This window comes from Bidens hawaiensis, unplaced genomic scaffold, assembly GCF_021521415.1.
Source record: "Bidens hawaiensis isolate Kalapana, Puna unplaced genomic scaffold, B.hawaiensis_p1.1 tig00019072_1, whole genome shotgun sequence".
NCBI lineage: Eukaryota > Viridiplantae > Streptophyta > Magnoliopsida > Asterales > Asteraceae > Bidens > Bidens hawaiensis.
This window is the reverse complement of record NW_027492893.1, coordinates 43,777-60,611: the sequence shown is the minus strand read 5'-3', so window position 1 is coordinate 60,611 and position 16,835 is coordinate 43,777. Positions and strand designations below refer to the sequence as shown.

At 32.2% G+C, this 16,835-nt stretch overlaps 1 protein-coding gene and 1 pseudogene across 2 annotated transcripts; one reads left to right on the top strand and one right to left on the bottom strand.

The window, feature by feature from the left end:
* Window positions 1-2,308: 2,308 nt before the first annotated feature.
* LOC143557598 (uncharacterized) lies at window positions 2,309-6,808 on the top strand. Its single transcript, XM_077046636.1, has 5 exons — window positions 2,309-2,394; window positions 2,930-2,978; window positions 3,667-4,080; window positions 5,078-5,409; window positions 6,525-6,808. Exons 1-5 carry the CDS (start codon window positions 2,332-2,334, stop codon window positions 6,738-6,740), a joined length of 1,074 nt encoding a protein of 357 aa, XP_076902751.1. The 5' UTR covers window positions 2,309-2,331; the 3' UTR covers window positions 6,741-6,808.
* Window positions 6,809-9,987: 3,179 nt separating this feature from the next.
* Window positions 9,988-15,383, bottom strand: LOC143557605 (protein MICRORCHIDIA 6-like; annotated as a pseudogene). The gene is made up of 16 exons (XR_013139601.1): window positions 15,008-15,383; window positions 14,823-14,897; window positions 14,689-14,723; window positions 14,532-14,610; window positions 14,353-14,439; window positions 14,197-14,272; window positions 13,998-14,076; window positions 13,779-13,913; window positions 13,132-13,230; window positions 12,957-13,058; window positions 12,720-12,866; window positions 12,535-12,627; window positions 12,398-12,449; window positions 10,507-10,617; window positions 10,314-10,395; window positions 9,988-10,008 (listed from the first exon to the last, which is right to left on the bottom strand). The product of XR_013139601.1 is annotated as a protein MICRORCHIDIA 6-like (transcript).
* Window positions 15,384-16,835: the final 1,452 nt, after the last annotated feature.

Here is a 16,835-nt window from a genome sequence, read left to right as displayed (position 1 = left end):
CGAACCGGCGGTTTCTAAACCGGTCAAACCGGTTTTTAAAAAACCGGTTTTCGTAAAAACCGGTTTCCGGTTTAAACCGGTAAACCGGTTCCCCAACCGGTTTTTTTGGCCATCTCTAATATTGCCTTCTCTTGACATTGTGTTCCAATAGACAATTGTTTCTTTTTTTGTTTGGCCAACTTTGCTGGTCTTAAATGCATATACTTAATGATAATTTAATATGTAAAATTGATTGATCTTATATCAATTGTTGAGTAGACATAATTGTTGAAACTTAAATCAGGTACTTACCGCACTTGAGTGTGTTATAGTTACCTATACAAGTAATATCTTTTACACTGACGAAAGTAATCATGACACTTTTACAAGTCTAAACTTACATGTGTAAAGACTAAAACCGTTGTGAATATCTAAATAAAATCGATGCGAATGCTTGTCATTTCCAGAAGGACCCGGTTCATAATTTAGAATATTTAAAAAGACAAAATTGTAATCTAGTCTATTTTATTTTATGTTGTATTTAAGAGGTGAATCAATTTTTATGAGATTTTCATATAGAAGAGTGTAATTTCATATATAAGTTTATAGTTATGTAACAAAGCCACATCCAATTTTTGTTTTTGCATAAAAACCGGCATATTGTTGATCCATTACGCGTCTAATAGATTAGATGCCTAGAAATTATCACAACGAGTAATATAACATAAGAGTTATAATCATAGATATCTGCATCCTCATTTTTATCGAATCTCATCTCATCTTATACAAAGTTATTTAATAATACTATAAGGAATTTAACAATATTAACTAACCAAACATTTATCAGTTATATATATAAAAACATAGTTTGTATTTCTAGCTATATCAAAATCTAAAGAATAAAGTTCTTTGATTCCTTAGCCAATATGATATCTACTGATCTACAACTCTTTAGTTATTTATTATAAATCTCATCACTCCTAACTGTTACATACGAATAATTATAATTGCATTACTAATATTATCTAATTTGTTCAACAACTTTCATAACAATTAATTGTATTTATCAATCTTATGAAAATGTGTAAAAAGAGAACGAATCCACCTCTATAATTACATCTTTGTATACTCTGCAAAGAACGACACCCTTCCACACATTTTGATACCAGTAAACTATAAGTCATTTGTTTGTTCTCAAACTAAGTTGTCTTTTCTACACTAGTCCAATCTCGAAAATCCTAACTGAAACTTCAAATATCAAGTTCCCTATCCTCTAACTAGACAATTTGCTCATGTGGGCAACACCATGAGAAATGGCATTTTTTACCATTATAAGTTTCTAACTAGACAAGTTGCACAAATCTACATTTTTGTTTTTTTGCTACTAAGCATTGTCCACTTCTATACTCCCTATCTCTATGCCGTATCATGATTAATGTTTAGCAAGCGGGACTGTGTCAACAAATGGCTTTTACTAAGGGTGTGAACAAGCCGAGCATGGGTCGACTAGGCTCGACATCGGCTCATTTTGAGCTCTATTTATAAAGCTCGAACTCGCCTTACGAGCAGTTTCTCAAAATTTTAAGATTTCTTAATTAACATATGCACATTTAATATTGTTTTATTTATACAATTTAAATATGACTTTTACATTTATTTTTGTTTTTTATATTATAGAGTTAATTTTTATAATTTTATATAGATTTATAGTAATTATATAAAAATATTTAGCACATTAAATAAACATTATATTAATAACAAGCTTGTTTAAGCTCATGAGTCAACTCAAACTTAATGAGTGAAAATCATAGACTCACTTAGTTCAATCTTATTTGTAGGCTTGAGTTTGGTGTCAAGCTCGGCTTAAACTAAGCTTTTAGCATACCGATAACAAGTACCTCGCGAATAGTCGCTTACACCACTAGTTTTGACCAAAATAACCAAAACGTCTATGTTAAAAAAAATAACGTATTAAAGGAACGCAGTTAAAAACAAGTCGGAGTGAAAGTAAATCGTTATAAATCATGAAAACAAATTGGGAATATAAACAAAATCAAATCACATCCACCACCAAAATGTATTGAGAGAAACTCTAATTCTTGTGTCTCAGTTGAGTCTTGATTTTGCAACAAAGCTTTTTGACTTTTGACTACAATACTCCTCTATCTATATATAATAATAATAATAATAATAATAATAATAATATAGGGTGAAACAAAGCACGCCCACCTCACTCACTCCATTCGATTTCTTGTTGAAAACCATTCATCCATGGATTGAAATGGGTTTCTCTCAATTCCGATTCTTTCATATTGCTGGTTTCCTTTAATTTCTTTCTTTCATCAAGAAAGAATGACACTCAAAATCTCTTGTCTTTCCACTTCTTCTTCTTCATTCCACCCCAACACAAAAAAGGTACACACTTTCTTTTCTTCTTCTTCTTCTTATTATTATTATAATATTAATCTATCCTGGATTACCAATTTCATAATTATGCTGACATGTTTATGTTCTGTCACTCAACTCAACTCAACTCAACTCATCTAAGTTTTTGTTTTTAGGTTTATATTGTAATCTAATCTCATTGGTTATTGTACATACCTTTGAATGCAGGATTGCTTTCTTTTACTTTTCTTATTTATTCATAAATCATAATATTAGGGAAGATGTGATTAGTCTCTACTCAACAATTAGGGCTGGCTTTATTATTATTATTATTATTATTATTATTATTATTATTATTATTATTATTATTATTATTATTTTTTTTTTTTTTTTTAATGCTTGATATGAACACAAAGGGTGGGTTAATATATTTTGATTATTTCCTTCCTTAACTTTTCTCTTTATATTGTGTCCTTGATTTTTCTATAGGTAATTTCGCCAAATGTGTGTTACCCTCACAGCTTCTTGCTATTTTCCCATAATTATTTTTTCATTCTTTTCTCAGGTCAGCTTACCTCCAAGATTACATGATACTAGACAGCTCAAAATCCGAGGTGCCTTTGTAACTTGTTACTTGATTCCGTAAATAAAAAAAAATAATAATAATAACCATCCAAAATATTCAAGATTAAACATTTGGCTTTTATTTGAGTATAGGGTTTTAAATGAGCTGAGCCAGGCCAGGGAGGGCTCGCCTATGTATGGGAGCTAAAATGTTGAGCTTAAGCCAGCTCTTTTATTTATTTTTTATTATATTTACACATTGATACACACACACACACACACATATATTAAGGAAAAGGTAATCTTTTTACATACACATAATGCATAATCAATGAACTAACATAAACTAAGCCAACTAAACCAAGCCCACTTGGTGCAGTTTGGCTCGCTTACAACGAGCCGGTTTTAAGCCACGAGCCGTGAGCTTTTCGGACAACCCTAGTTGAGTAAGAGGGTCAAAAGAGGCAAGTTTTTGTATAGTTCAAAATTGGTGGAGTTTTTATTAACCAAACACACTTTTCCTTAATAAATTGTTTTAAACGTGATTATAAAATTTATATTTTTCACCAAGAATAATATGTTTCAGTTAAGTGATTTAGTTGCAGTCATCAACAATACATTTTAGCATGGTTATTATCATCTTTAGCTATCTATTTCTATCTTAACACGCTTGACCCATTAGAAACTAACTGAATCAACCCATGATGACTAATCGGGTCAAATATTATGTTTCTACAGTTAATGCAAGATGTTCCCTACACAGAAGATTGAACACAAACCAAATTCTCCCAAAAAGCCGATTTATATTCTTTTCATCCGTTAATGATTCAGTCGTAGACAGTGAGATAGAATCTGATGATAATAATACAGACCAAGAAGACGACATTGATGATGATATTCTAATTCAAGATGACGTGGCGACGAAAAGAATTGAAACTGCTGAAATTAGCAGAGGAAGGCCTGGTTTTATATCGTTTTATAATCAACCGTACAAAAAAGAACCCGAAAGTATTGTGTCTACAATCACCGCTACTAATCAAACCAATCTTTTATGGTTTGTGGGTCCCTGTGTTCTTGTAGCCTCGTTTATTTTCCCGTCACTTTATATGCGAAAAATCCTCTCGTCTGTTTTTGAGGACTCGTTATTGACAGGTATGGTTTTTGAGCACCTGTTTATTGTTTTAGCCTTGTGAGTTGTTAAGTGAAATGGCACAATTGGCGGGTTGGGTAAAACGCCAAAATGGGTCCTGGTCAAAATGGGTAATTTGTTATGTGGTTCAAACAACCTGACCTGCAAATGGTTCTTCTTGTTTACTTTTAAAAATTATCAATACGTTATTAATTAAATATGGTTACAGAAACTAAATATTTAAAGCAGTATGTATGTTATTTTAATAAATGGAGTAGTTTTTTTAATTTATTTTTCCTTTTTAGTAGACGTCGCAAATGGATTCGGGTCAAAATGAGTTGCAAGAAAAACGAGTAATTTATTATGTGGGTCAAAATGGGTAATCAAACAGGTCAAAATCACCTGATCCGCCAATACTTCTTTTTGTTCATTTTATAAAATTTAAAATACTTTGCTATATAAATATGATTATAAAGCTATATTATTATAATAATATGTATGATATTTACATTATAAAGAGTAGTTTTTTTAGATATATATATTTTTTTCCTTTTAGTAGATGTCGCAAGATTCATTATTATAATGGGTCTGGTCACAGGTTATAACAGCTGGGTTGGTTAGCCTGCAGCCAAATTTTTTGTCTATGTTTTAAGTCTCTATAATACATAATTAATGTGTTAAATATGATTTCAAACTTATGTTATAATAATAAGTACCTTGAATTAAAAAAAAACAAAAAAAAAAGAATTCAAGAGGTTGTGCTCATAGTTATACACTTTTTTTGAAAAATTTAATCCCATTCGACCCGTTTGACATGTTCTCTTTTGAGTTGAGCCGATTTGGATAAAAGTCAACATAAACCCGTATTGATCGATTCAACCAAATGGGCCAAATATGCCATTTGGAATTAGAGAAATATATAACCCAAATTGAGCCATTTAGCTAAACGGTTTGAAACCGCCTCCACTACAATATAAGCCCATTTGATTACATTTTCATGCAAGTCTTTATTATACGCAGATTTCCTCATATTATTCTTCACAGAAGCTCTTTTCTACTGTGGGGTAGGCGTGTTCTTATCCATAGTTGACCATTTGCGTGGGCCAGTTAATGCCAAAAAAAGCCTGATTCCTTCACCTCAACTGGTTTACCGCATCACATCAGTGGCTGCATTGGTGCTTAGTCTAGTGATCCCTATGGTAACAATGGGCCTCGTTTGGCCGTGGACCGGCCCAGCAGCTTCCGCTACACTTGCACCGTATCTTGTTGGCATAGTTGTGCAGTTTGCGTTTGAGCAGTATGCACGATACATCAAGTCACCTTCTTGGCCCCTTATTCCTGTTATCTTTCAAGTAATTCACAGTTTTATGAATTTTCTTTTACGGTTTATTATTTCTTGAGATGAGAAAATGATAAGGGTGTCCATGAAACCGAAATAGCCGAATGCAAACAAAAAGCCATGGTTTGGTTTTTATGTTTTCGTAGAAGTCGAAACTTTCGGTTCAGTTACGGTTTTGCATATAATTAAAACCGAACCGAATTTATGGTTTTACCTTTTTTTATTTTGATTTTAAGTAATTTATAAATGGTGTAAAACAAATATTTTAGCCCAAAATATAATAAAAAGTTAATTATTAACTATAAAAAGATTTAGACCCAAATTGATTATTTTGGGTCAAAAATTTTTGGCCCAAAAATTTCAAGCCAAAATGGCAAAACCGAAAACGAACATTTTTCAAAAACTCAAAAATTGAAATTTCAGTTTGAGCCCATATTCTACCCAAACCGACTCATGCACACCCGTAGAAAATGAGCAGGTCATGTGGGTTGTAATTTTGTTCAATAACTGGGGTCAAATACGATCACAGAAGTTATATTATTTCAATAAAATGGTGGATTGTTGTTAGGGTATGGGTTAAAATGGGTTCGGGTCAATATGAGTAACTTTTTATGGGTTCCGTAATGGATCAAAATGGATAGTTTTTGGTTTGGGGTCGAAATTGGTAATTTTGTGTGATGAGCTGAAATGGGCCAGGTCGGGTTTACATGTACACTTTTGTCCAGGATCTGTAAGTCTTCATTTAATAATTAGTGTCAAATATGATTGAAATTTTTATATTTACTTATAAAAATATGGGGGGGGGGGGGGGGGCTGATGGATTCGGTTCAAAACAAGCTTTTTTTAGAAGTCCCCATACACTTTTTATCCGAAGCTTTTAACTTCTGTATAAATACTTTGTGCTAAATATGAATACAAATTATTTAAATTTGTTACAAATAGTAAATATGAATAGTTGATTACAAAATTCACATAAGCCAAATAGTAATCCAATTATCTGAATAATATTTATTTTGAAGGAATTCGTGTTTTACTTATTTGACCCATTGAAGATGAAACATAGTCCGAAAAGACCCGTTCATATAAAAAAAAGGTCAAAATTTCCACATCTGATGATTTCCTTTGCAGGTGTATAGATTGCACCAACTCAATCGGGCAGCTCAACTTGTGACCGCACTTTCTTTCACAGTTAGAGGGGCGGAATCAACACCGCATAATTTGGCTATTAATACTTCATTGGGTATGCTTTTGAATGTTCTTCAATGTCTTGGGGTGATTTGTATCTGGTCTCTCTCTAGTTTTCTTATGCGGTTTTTACCATCGGCTACAATAACCGAACAATGAGCGTTGATATGTATTTGTGGGACAATTTATTGCTAGATTTCAAAATACCCATTTGTTGTAGGTATGAATATGAAAGAAGATGCTTGTTAGTTATTAGTTGCTTTCTTGAAGCAAAGTTGGAATTTTTATACAACCAAAAAGACACCAATTTTGTTTTTCTTCAAGTTTAATTGGTTGTCCTGTTGATATATTACATTCAAAATAGCTTTAAAACTTGTTCTATTTAGGGCTTGAATTTCTGAATGACGCATGGTTTTGGTTTAGTCTAAATGGATCCGGGTCAATATCAGGGCCACACGTCGATCTAACGGGTTCATTGTGTTTTTTTTATTTTTTTAAAAGTTGTTAAGTTGCTATAAACTTGTTTGCCTATTATGATCCGGTTTCGTTTCATGTTCAGTTCCTAAATCTCTCATTTAACAGTTGGCAACGCTAGTTCTATTAGGAATTTGAGCAAATAAATTGGAGATTACAAGACATGTAACCAAAGCCGTTTTACTTCGAATAAATAAATGATAGTAACAAAGTTGTATTTCAAGATGTTTATGTCTAGTAGTGCTGGTTTTACTTCAAATAAATAAAAGCTAGTAACTAAGTTTGGTGGTTCAACTAAATGTAACACGTAAGAGTGCTAAAAAATTTTGAATCCAAATCTCTGATATCTGAATTTTCAAATTAAGATAGTGATTTTGAATCCAAATCTCGGATATCTGAATTTTCGAATTTAGATAGTGATTTTGAAAATCTACCGAACTATCTGAAATATTTTTATAATTATTAAATAATAAAAATTATTTATAAATTTTGGATAATTTTTGGATCTTTCAAATAATTTTTTGGATATTTCGGATAACTTTTTGGATATTTTAGACAATTTTTCGAATATTTCTTTAAAGTTTTTTATAATAGTGATTATTTCGGATATCCGAAATTTTGGATTCAGATAGTGAAATTCACTATCCGAAAGTCTGGGATATCAAACTTTGAAGACTCCAAGTACCTCAGACCAATCAATCGAATATGGATTAATACGTAATCGATCGAACACTACTTGAAAACGGCTCTTCTGCTCAGAAACGAAATGTTCCAAATGTTCCTGGAAATGATTGCTCCCAGTGGACCATTTGTATCTATATGCATCAGGATCCCGATTCATGGACGATTTGTATATGAAAAAGTTATAAATGATAGAACACGGCTTATGATTGTCATATATATAAACTACAATATATCTAAAGATTCAAAATATATTTAACTAATAAAGGTTAAAGTTCAAACAACCGGTTTTCAAACCAAACCGCAATCCCCAAGGTTGCGAATTTGGACACAATTACATCCATTAAAGGAATTCAACAACATTCCTTGGCAAAATAGTTACAAAATCGCCATTCATCCCATGACCAAAACATCCTAGTCATATGAGACACTTCATCTATGTTGTCATCTTTAGTTTCTAGTGAAGCTACGTAACTCTAATCTTCCTGTCAAGGGTTACTCCCCGTATACAACTCTTTATAACCATTTACATGTTCTTCGCAATTTGGCTAGTTTTCCAAAACTCTCCAACAAATCATCAAATTCTTTTTTGGCTTCTTCTAACACTGTTTTGAGCTTCATCACCTGCCAGTTAACGTCTATCAATAGAGGAATCCACACCATATTGAATACGGGACGCAACTTGCCTTATCTCTAACGGGCTAAATGTGTTCAAAATGCATAAGGTATCACTTACGTAGTTGTATTTAGCATGCTAAGTATATAAAAAAATGGATAAGTGTTTGCACGTTGATCTGACTCAACCCAATCGGCCCATTTCGACCCATACTGTTTTTTTTTTAACTAAACATGTATAAGAAATAATTACTTCATAACTACTAAAATATAGTAGCATTGTTGAAGTACCTTGTCACAAAGTTCATTCCCACTAGTATCCAAATCCATGCATCTGAAACAAAAATAAATAAATAAATAAATAAAGAATAATACAAAATAACCCAAAAATAAATAAATGCAAGTATAAAGAATACTCACTGCTGGCTTAGCTTCTTGTTTTCTTTTATTACTTTGGTCTTCCTTTGATCCTGTGAATTATATATTTTCATAACAGAGTATATTTAAAAAATATTATTATTTTTTTCAAATTGAAAAGGCTGTATTACCGTGTTTGCCCCGCTGGTCGTCACCGGGGCGTTCGGAGACAGGGAATCATTGGGTAATTTCATCTTTGAATTTGACCCTAAATTAACGAAAATAAGACCATAATAACCTTGGCAAGATGTGACTAAAAATTAATATGAAAAGGTTATATAAATACGAATCATACTATTAGCACTCGTCATCATTGTAAGGTTATCCGACGGCGTATCCTCAGGTTGATCGGGTACTTTCCTTTTCGAATTTGACCCTAAGTTAACAAAAATAAGACCATAATAAAGTTGACAAGATATGACTGAAACTAAATGCTAAAAAAGAATATGAAAAGGTTATATAAAAGCGAATCGTTCCATTAACACTGGTCGTCATTGTAAGGTTATCCGCTGGCATATCCTCATGTTGTTCGGGTAATTTCCTTTTCGATTTTGACCCTAAATTAACAAAAAGTAAGACCATGATAACCTTAGCAAGAATGTGATGTAAACCAAATATTAAAAAAGTATGCAAATAAAAAAGAAAAAAAAACAGAATGAACAGAAAAAAAAAAGTTTACCACTTGTCTTCACAAACAAAGAATAAATTTAAGAAAAGCCCATAAACTTTCATCTTTTGTGACAAAAAGGCCCTAAAGTTTTTGTAAATTTTAATCCTTGTTAAATTACTTTTCTAAGAAATTTATTTATAATTTCTTTATTAAATCCCTTAAAAAGGATATTCACTAGCTGAATTATAATAAGTTAAAGAACTTAATGAAAAAAGAACTTTAAGGACTTATCTGCACAAAAAGTGTCCATTGAAATAAAGATCATCACCTCATCGTACTCAGTATATCCCACCAATAACAAAGCTATGGTAGGGTTTGAGGAGGGTAAGATGTGATAATAATAATAACAATACGAAATATTGATGCCTTCAAAATTACCATTTTATGGACCTAAGTTCTTTTTTTTTGAACGACGAATTGAACCGAAGACCTCCCAATACGGAAATACCTTGACCTAAGTTCTTATTTACTTTTTTTGGTTCTTTATTTAAAAATATAATTTCTTTTTAGTTGATAACTGTTAAAATATATATAAATTCAAATAGGTGATTACAATGTGTTTATTTCTACCTAAATTTATGAGCCATATTAATTTTATTGAAAACTTAAATGGTCACATCAAAAGGTGTAAAAAGTTGTAATGAAGGCGAAAGTGAATGGAGCTCCTACGGCGCGTTGTGGAAGCGCTTTGTAAAATGCTGTAACCAATCATCTTCCACCTCTTCCTCCCTTCCAGCACTTTGTGGGAAGCCCCCCCCCCCCCCCCCAAAAAAAAAAGGGCCCTGGGGGGCGGTGTTCCCGGCGTTTTGGGGGCACCATGGAGGTGGGAAGCGCCCCCACACATGATCTAATAACAATAGGATTAGACTTCTTACCTCTTTACGACTACTACCAGAAGCAAATAAATCCTTAGCTTTTGTAGGGACTGTATATTCAAGATATTCACAATGTAAATCCCTGCCAACATATAAATAATATAAATTGGCTTGTTATACATTATTTATTTATTATTTATTTATTATTATTATTATTATTATTATTGTATTTGGCATGAAACAAATAACTCACCAGTATTCGTACGTCATATCCCTCAATCGTGTAACAAGCTTTGATAAACATTCGTTTTTTCAAATTCTTGTTTGTTGTGTGTTGGCTCAATAAAATTTGCTTCAAGAACGCCTAAATAAAGTCATAACACAAAGTTAATTGTATTAAAAGTTTATAAATAATAAATATGCTTCTTGAACATAATACATAAAAACAACTTAAATGCATATTCCAAAAAAATAAAATAAATAAACAGATAAAAGGTTAAACGGTCAGTTCCAAGTTCGAAACCATGGGTCTATCAAAATTGTTTATTAGAATCAAAAGTTTTAAAACAATGAAGATGTTTCATGAATATAATCTATATCGATACTATATAGAATACACCAAACAAGTGTAAATTAAGACACTCATTTTTAAGTAGTTTACAACACTTAAAGCATGAGGTACATGTGTTAGTAAGGGTAAATATGTCTTTTAAACACAATCTATTCAACTTACAAGTTTGGTCCCTCATCTTTAACCATATTATGTTTTTAATTTAACTTGTAAACTAACTCCCCACCCATGATTTTTAAACGACTATAGCCTTTTCATACGCTAATATTTTTATAAACAAATTGCACCATAAAAACGAGAATTTTATTCTCTTTAATTTGGATATAATATTGCTGTAAATTTTTTTCATTTTAAATAAATTAATATGTTACGCATGGGTGTTCAGTGTCGGTTTTGATGGTTTTTAAGTTAAACTTGTGAGTCCAACCGTTAATACTGATTTTTTGTCGTCCAAAACCAAACTCAACCATTAAAAGTTGAAACCGAATCGTTACTAACGGCCTGGTTCTGGTTTGGTTTCACAGTTTAAACTTTAATAATAAATTTAGTTTAAAATAATTAATAATGTAAATGTACCGTCAATGTTAACTAAAAACCAACATAATATAATACTTGATATGATCATAAATTAAAAATGATAATTTTAGCCACATAAATGGTAAATATTAACAAATATTACAAAAAGAATCATACTGCAATTAGGTTAATTTACAGTCTTTTCTGGTTTCATATGGCCGGTTGCCGATATAAACCGCGAACCAACCGTTCACTACGTTTTGAAAATTTTGAAACCGAGCAGCAAACCGAAAGTAAAAAATAAAAAGAAAAAAGAAGTCAAACCAATGACCGGTTTATACGATTTCAAGTTTTAACCGAACCATAAACACTTATATTTGTACGTGATTAATAGGTTCAAACACCCGCTGCATCGCGCGGGCACCCGTCTAGTATATATATATAAACAGAACTGATGCATATTCCAAAAGTTAAAAAATAAATAAATAAAAGATTTAATGGGTGTTCCAAGTTCGAAACCATGGGTTGGTCAAAATCGATAATCAGTATTAATAATTTAAAATAATAAAGATGTTTCATTAATATAATACATAAGTACAACTTCACGTTCCAAGATTTTAAAATGTATACAAATATAAGGTTAAACAGTCAATTTCAAGTTCGAAGCTGAAGTCGGTCAAAACCGTTTATTTGTATCAAAAGTTTTAAAGTAATAAAGATGTTGCATGAATATGAAATAGAAATATAACTTAGATGCATATTTCAAAAATCAGTTTAAATGGTTTATGAACACTGTTAGATGCATATTTCAAAACCATTAAACAGTCAAACCTTTAAAGCCACGCAGATCCGTTTTTATGATTTACGAGCACCCTGGCGGAGGGTTTGCAAAAATTGGCCCGTTTGACTTATACAAAGAACCAATCTGGGCCTTGACCGAATCAAATGCGTATAGGTATTAGAAAAACGGTCTCCAGACAAGCCAGATTTTACTTTTTTTTCTAGAAACAACATTTAGTATATCTTTGTTTTTGAAATTATTACGTTCCAAACTTACCAACAACACCTCGTCCTTTGCCGTTGCTAGCATAGGCGACATGTAAAAATGGCTGCAAACAAAGGTCAACCATATGCAACTGTTAAATTCCAATTTTACAAAAAGTAAAAATATTAAAAATGAATAACAGAAATCACCAATATCAAACGATTCTTGTGGTAGATACTAAAACCGTGGACACTCACGCGTGGGGCCTCCTTAAGGAACCCAATTGTTGTAATCACTGATGCCTGAGTATTAAATACATAATATTTGTTAATAAGCAAAACAAACAAGAAATAATAGTAATAATAACAATAATAATAACAACAATAACAATTACCCCTTCTGATCCACTCTTATGAGGTTTATACACTATGAATTGATGGTGCTTCAAATCTGTTGCCATGTTATGATACAAAACCACTTTTCCACGCAACTCGATGCGAAAAGTTGGAGGTAGTTTAAGGTACAATATTGACAGGTATGCCTGAAACATGAATTTAAGGAAAATCTTCAACACTTGGTTCTGTGTTGTTAATAACTTGTTATCAGTCAACCTGATACGAAATGTACTTACACGAAGAGAATACTTAAGTCGATTAGCAAGGTGATTATCAGTAGTTGCTTGATTAGAATCATCTTTTGCTTCTGTTTTCTCTACCAATGAAAGACGAATATCCTGCATCAAAATTCTGTTTTTAATCACAGGATAAAAGTATCCAGAAAATATAACAAATGAAAGAATTAGGAACCTGAGAATCAGACTGGAAATCAAGCTCCATGTTACCGTCATCATTGAGCCATAGATTGTAAACAATGATTTTCGTCCCGTGATCGCCAACATCATCAAACTACACAAATCATAAATGTTTGTTACATTCCACAAAAGTTTGACCCAAACCCGTTCGACCCGTTTCAGGGCGAGCCAATTTTGGTCAGAATCTGTTTTTACCCGACCAAATTGATACCTTTAACCCGTTTCAGCCCATTTCAAGGCAAGCCAATCTTGGTCAGAAACTGTTTTGACCCAGACCAATTTGATAATTTTTTAAGAAAGGGCTGTTTTGACCCGAACCCGTTTTAACCCAATTCAAGGCGAGCCAATGTTGCTCAGAATCTGTTTCTACCGGGGCCAAATTGATACTTTTTAAGAAAGGGTTGTTTGATCAGAACCCAATTTGACCAGAACCCATTTCGACCTATTTCAAGGCGAGTCAATCTTGATCAGGGAACACGTTTTTATTCAAACCAAATTGATACGTTTTTTAGACAGCTGTTTTGACCAGAACCCATTTTGACCTGTAACCTGCCCGTTTTGTGAGGCTTGCTAATTTATAGAATAAACACTAATAAGACCTATTCAATAACATATAAGATATGCAAGGGTCAATTAACATACTTGATTTAGCAGTTGTTCTTCTGTTGAATAAGGAGACCATTGCAGCAACATAGATAAGTTTAAATTAGGGTGGCTGTCACTTTCTGGGTGTAGTGACTCATAGGAACTGGTCACAGAATTGAACTTATAATGCACCTGCAGTTTATATAAAAACCAATATAATTGAGAACTTTACATATCACATTTTTTTTCTGAAAAAAGGAGTTAAAACTTCCTCACCATTGGAACCACTATTCTATCGTAGCCTAACTGCGTCAAAAATGTATATGACAGAAGTCCAATGCTTTGTGTCAAAGTCCTATCAACAAGGTTAAAACTGGGTCAATATATTTACCCCTTTTGGGTTTGACTTCTAGAAAGTCAAACTTCAGCATTTCAGTTACAAAGTAATTAAAAAGGCACATATGCAGACGCATACCTATCAACAACGTTACGAGTGAAAACTATTGCATCCGCTCCAAGCCTCATAGAACTGGCTTTGAAGCCATTCCCATCTAAAAGTCAACAAGTCAAAAGGTTAGAAAGAATATTAAAAATGACCACTTTCACACATTAAGAAGACCATAGTTCTTACACTTTCCAATTGATGATTCTGACTTATCTGAAAATCCGAAACTTAGACATCTGCGCAATGCTTCCGGGCCCATACCCGACCCGTCATCTAGTTTTAATCATCAAAGCAGAATGTCATTCATAAATTAATAATCTTGTAAGATCTGTAACTAAAAGAAGAAAACCTAAAAAATTGGATACCTTGAATTAATAATGCTGGACTTCCATTTCTTGGGTTTTTGATCTTATCTATCACTACAAAGGTGGCCTTATTTTTTATCTACATAGCATATAGAGCAAAATTATAACCTTTTAATGTTTCATGCAATGATGTAAATAATATGTTTAATATGACTACCTCATCCACAGCATTATCAAGAAGCTCAGCAATGGCTGCAAAATCAAGAAAACAAATAGACTTTTAATAAGTATACAAAATCACAACTTATTATAGCATTTTACATAGTGTACAACAGGTGAAGCTCAACATACCACCAAAGGCCCATTTGTGTGACGTAGCGTTGGAATGAAGAAACTTTGGGTGAATATGTAGATAAGTTGATCCCACTGTTGATTAAATAATAAGTAATTATTAGAGTTTATAACTAGATGAGATGAACTCATCAATCATGAATATACTCAATTTAACCGGCATAAAGATTTTGATGAAGAATTACCAAGAGGTTTAGAAGCAGGAGCCACATCAGCATTATACACTCCAGCTTTCCAAAACTGGCGGCAAATTGGTGCTCCATGTTCTGTTGGTGTGGAACAAGGGCTTGTTGACTCATCAACTGCCTGCTTCCATTTTTCCATGACACATGTGCCACTTTGACCAGTTGACCAACTGGTGCTTGTTGACTCTTTCTCAGTTATTTTTCCAACTGACTTTGGTTCCATATTAACCAATCCAGTATCCACTTCACCAAAGTCATCATCTGAACATAAATCAATCACATCCATCTTTTGCAATTTCTGAAAAGCCATTTGAAGTTGTGATGATACAGATGTGAGATATTGATTTCTATGAAAACAAAACAATGTTTTTTTATTAAGCTTCAAAAACTTACACTATATAGGAGATAAAATGAAATAACCCACTAGACCCACTACTCCATTACTTTGACTTAACAAATAAAACTAACCCATGACTCATTAAACAGTAAAAATATGTGACTAAAAATAAAACTATCTACAATAGAAGAGAACCATTTTTTCCAATAGATTGTTTACTATAAATTAAAATAAATAATGTTTCAGTTAAGGAATTCAAGCCCTTAATCAAATAAGTTATCCTTGCAATGTTAAACAATGAGTTTATATAGACCAAACTAGATTCATTAGACTACAATACAATTGCTAACTTATAGGATATAAATAATTAGAAAACTAAACCAAACTCGTCAATCTCAGTCCCCCAACTTCACCGCGTTGTGAGTTGGGTCCTGAAATTATTGCCAATGGGAACAAGAAACATATACAAATGTACGTTACGCTACGACTCTTTATACCAAATCTAAACACTAAATCATTTGGGACATTTAATGAATAATCATTCCATCAAATCTACATCTGATAAGTGATAACTCGGCAACATTTTAAGCCCAAACAACATTCCAAAAGACAACAAGTAGTAGTTTGATCAATAACAGCTGAATGTTGTCATTTACTAAAACAGAACAAAAACATTACAAAATTCTCATATAGCATACTAATACAAGTTTACAAAACCCTAGATCACGACATTGATCACGTTAAATCGGACGAAATCAAATATTACTAATAAAAAGCTAGAGTGCATAAGCTGAATGTAAATACTATACTATAATCGAACAAAAAACATATAAAATTCTCAAATCGCAGATTCATACAACTTTATGAAACCCTAGATTACGACATTGATCACTTAAAATCGAGCGAAATCAGATATCACTAATAGAAAGCTAGAGTGTATAATAATAACAGCTGAATCTTATACTAAAACAAAACAAAAAACATACAAAATTATCAAATTGCAGATTCATACAACTTTACAAAACCGTAGATTGCGACATTAATCATGTAAAATCGAATAAAATGAAACATTACTAACAGAAAGCTAGAGTGAATAATAATAACAATAATATCCGTGTTGAACGATGTAAGCACATTAGGTTTAACTTAAAATCAAGATAACAACAAAATCAGATGTTAAAATCAGCTGCAGAAGTAATGAAATTAGAGGTTTTAGTGTTCACGGAACACTCACATGCAACGGCGAATATGAGATGTATAAAAATATAAATAAACAGAAAAATAAACCAATTTTGACCAACTCGTCAATCTCTTTGATACCAAATCCAAACACTAAATCATTTGATGAGCAATCATTCCATCTTTTCTACATTTAATAACTCAATAACATTTTAATTTAAGCCCAAACAACATTCCAAAAGGCAACAAGTAGATATATATTCATAATAATCAAACCTAGGGCTGCAATTATTAGTGAAATCAAGGTCTTCC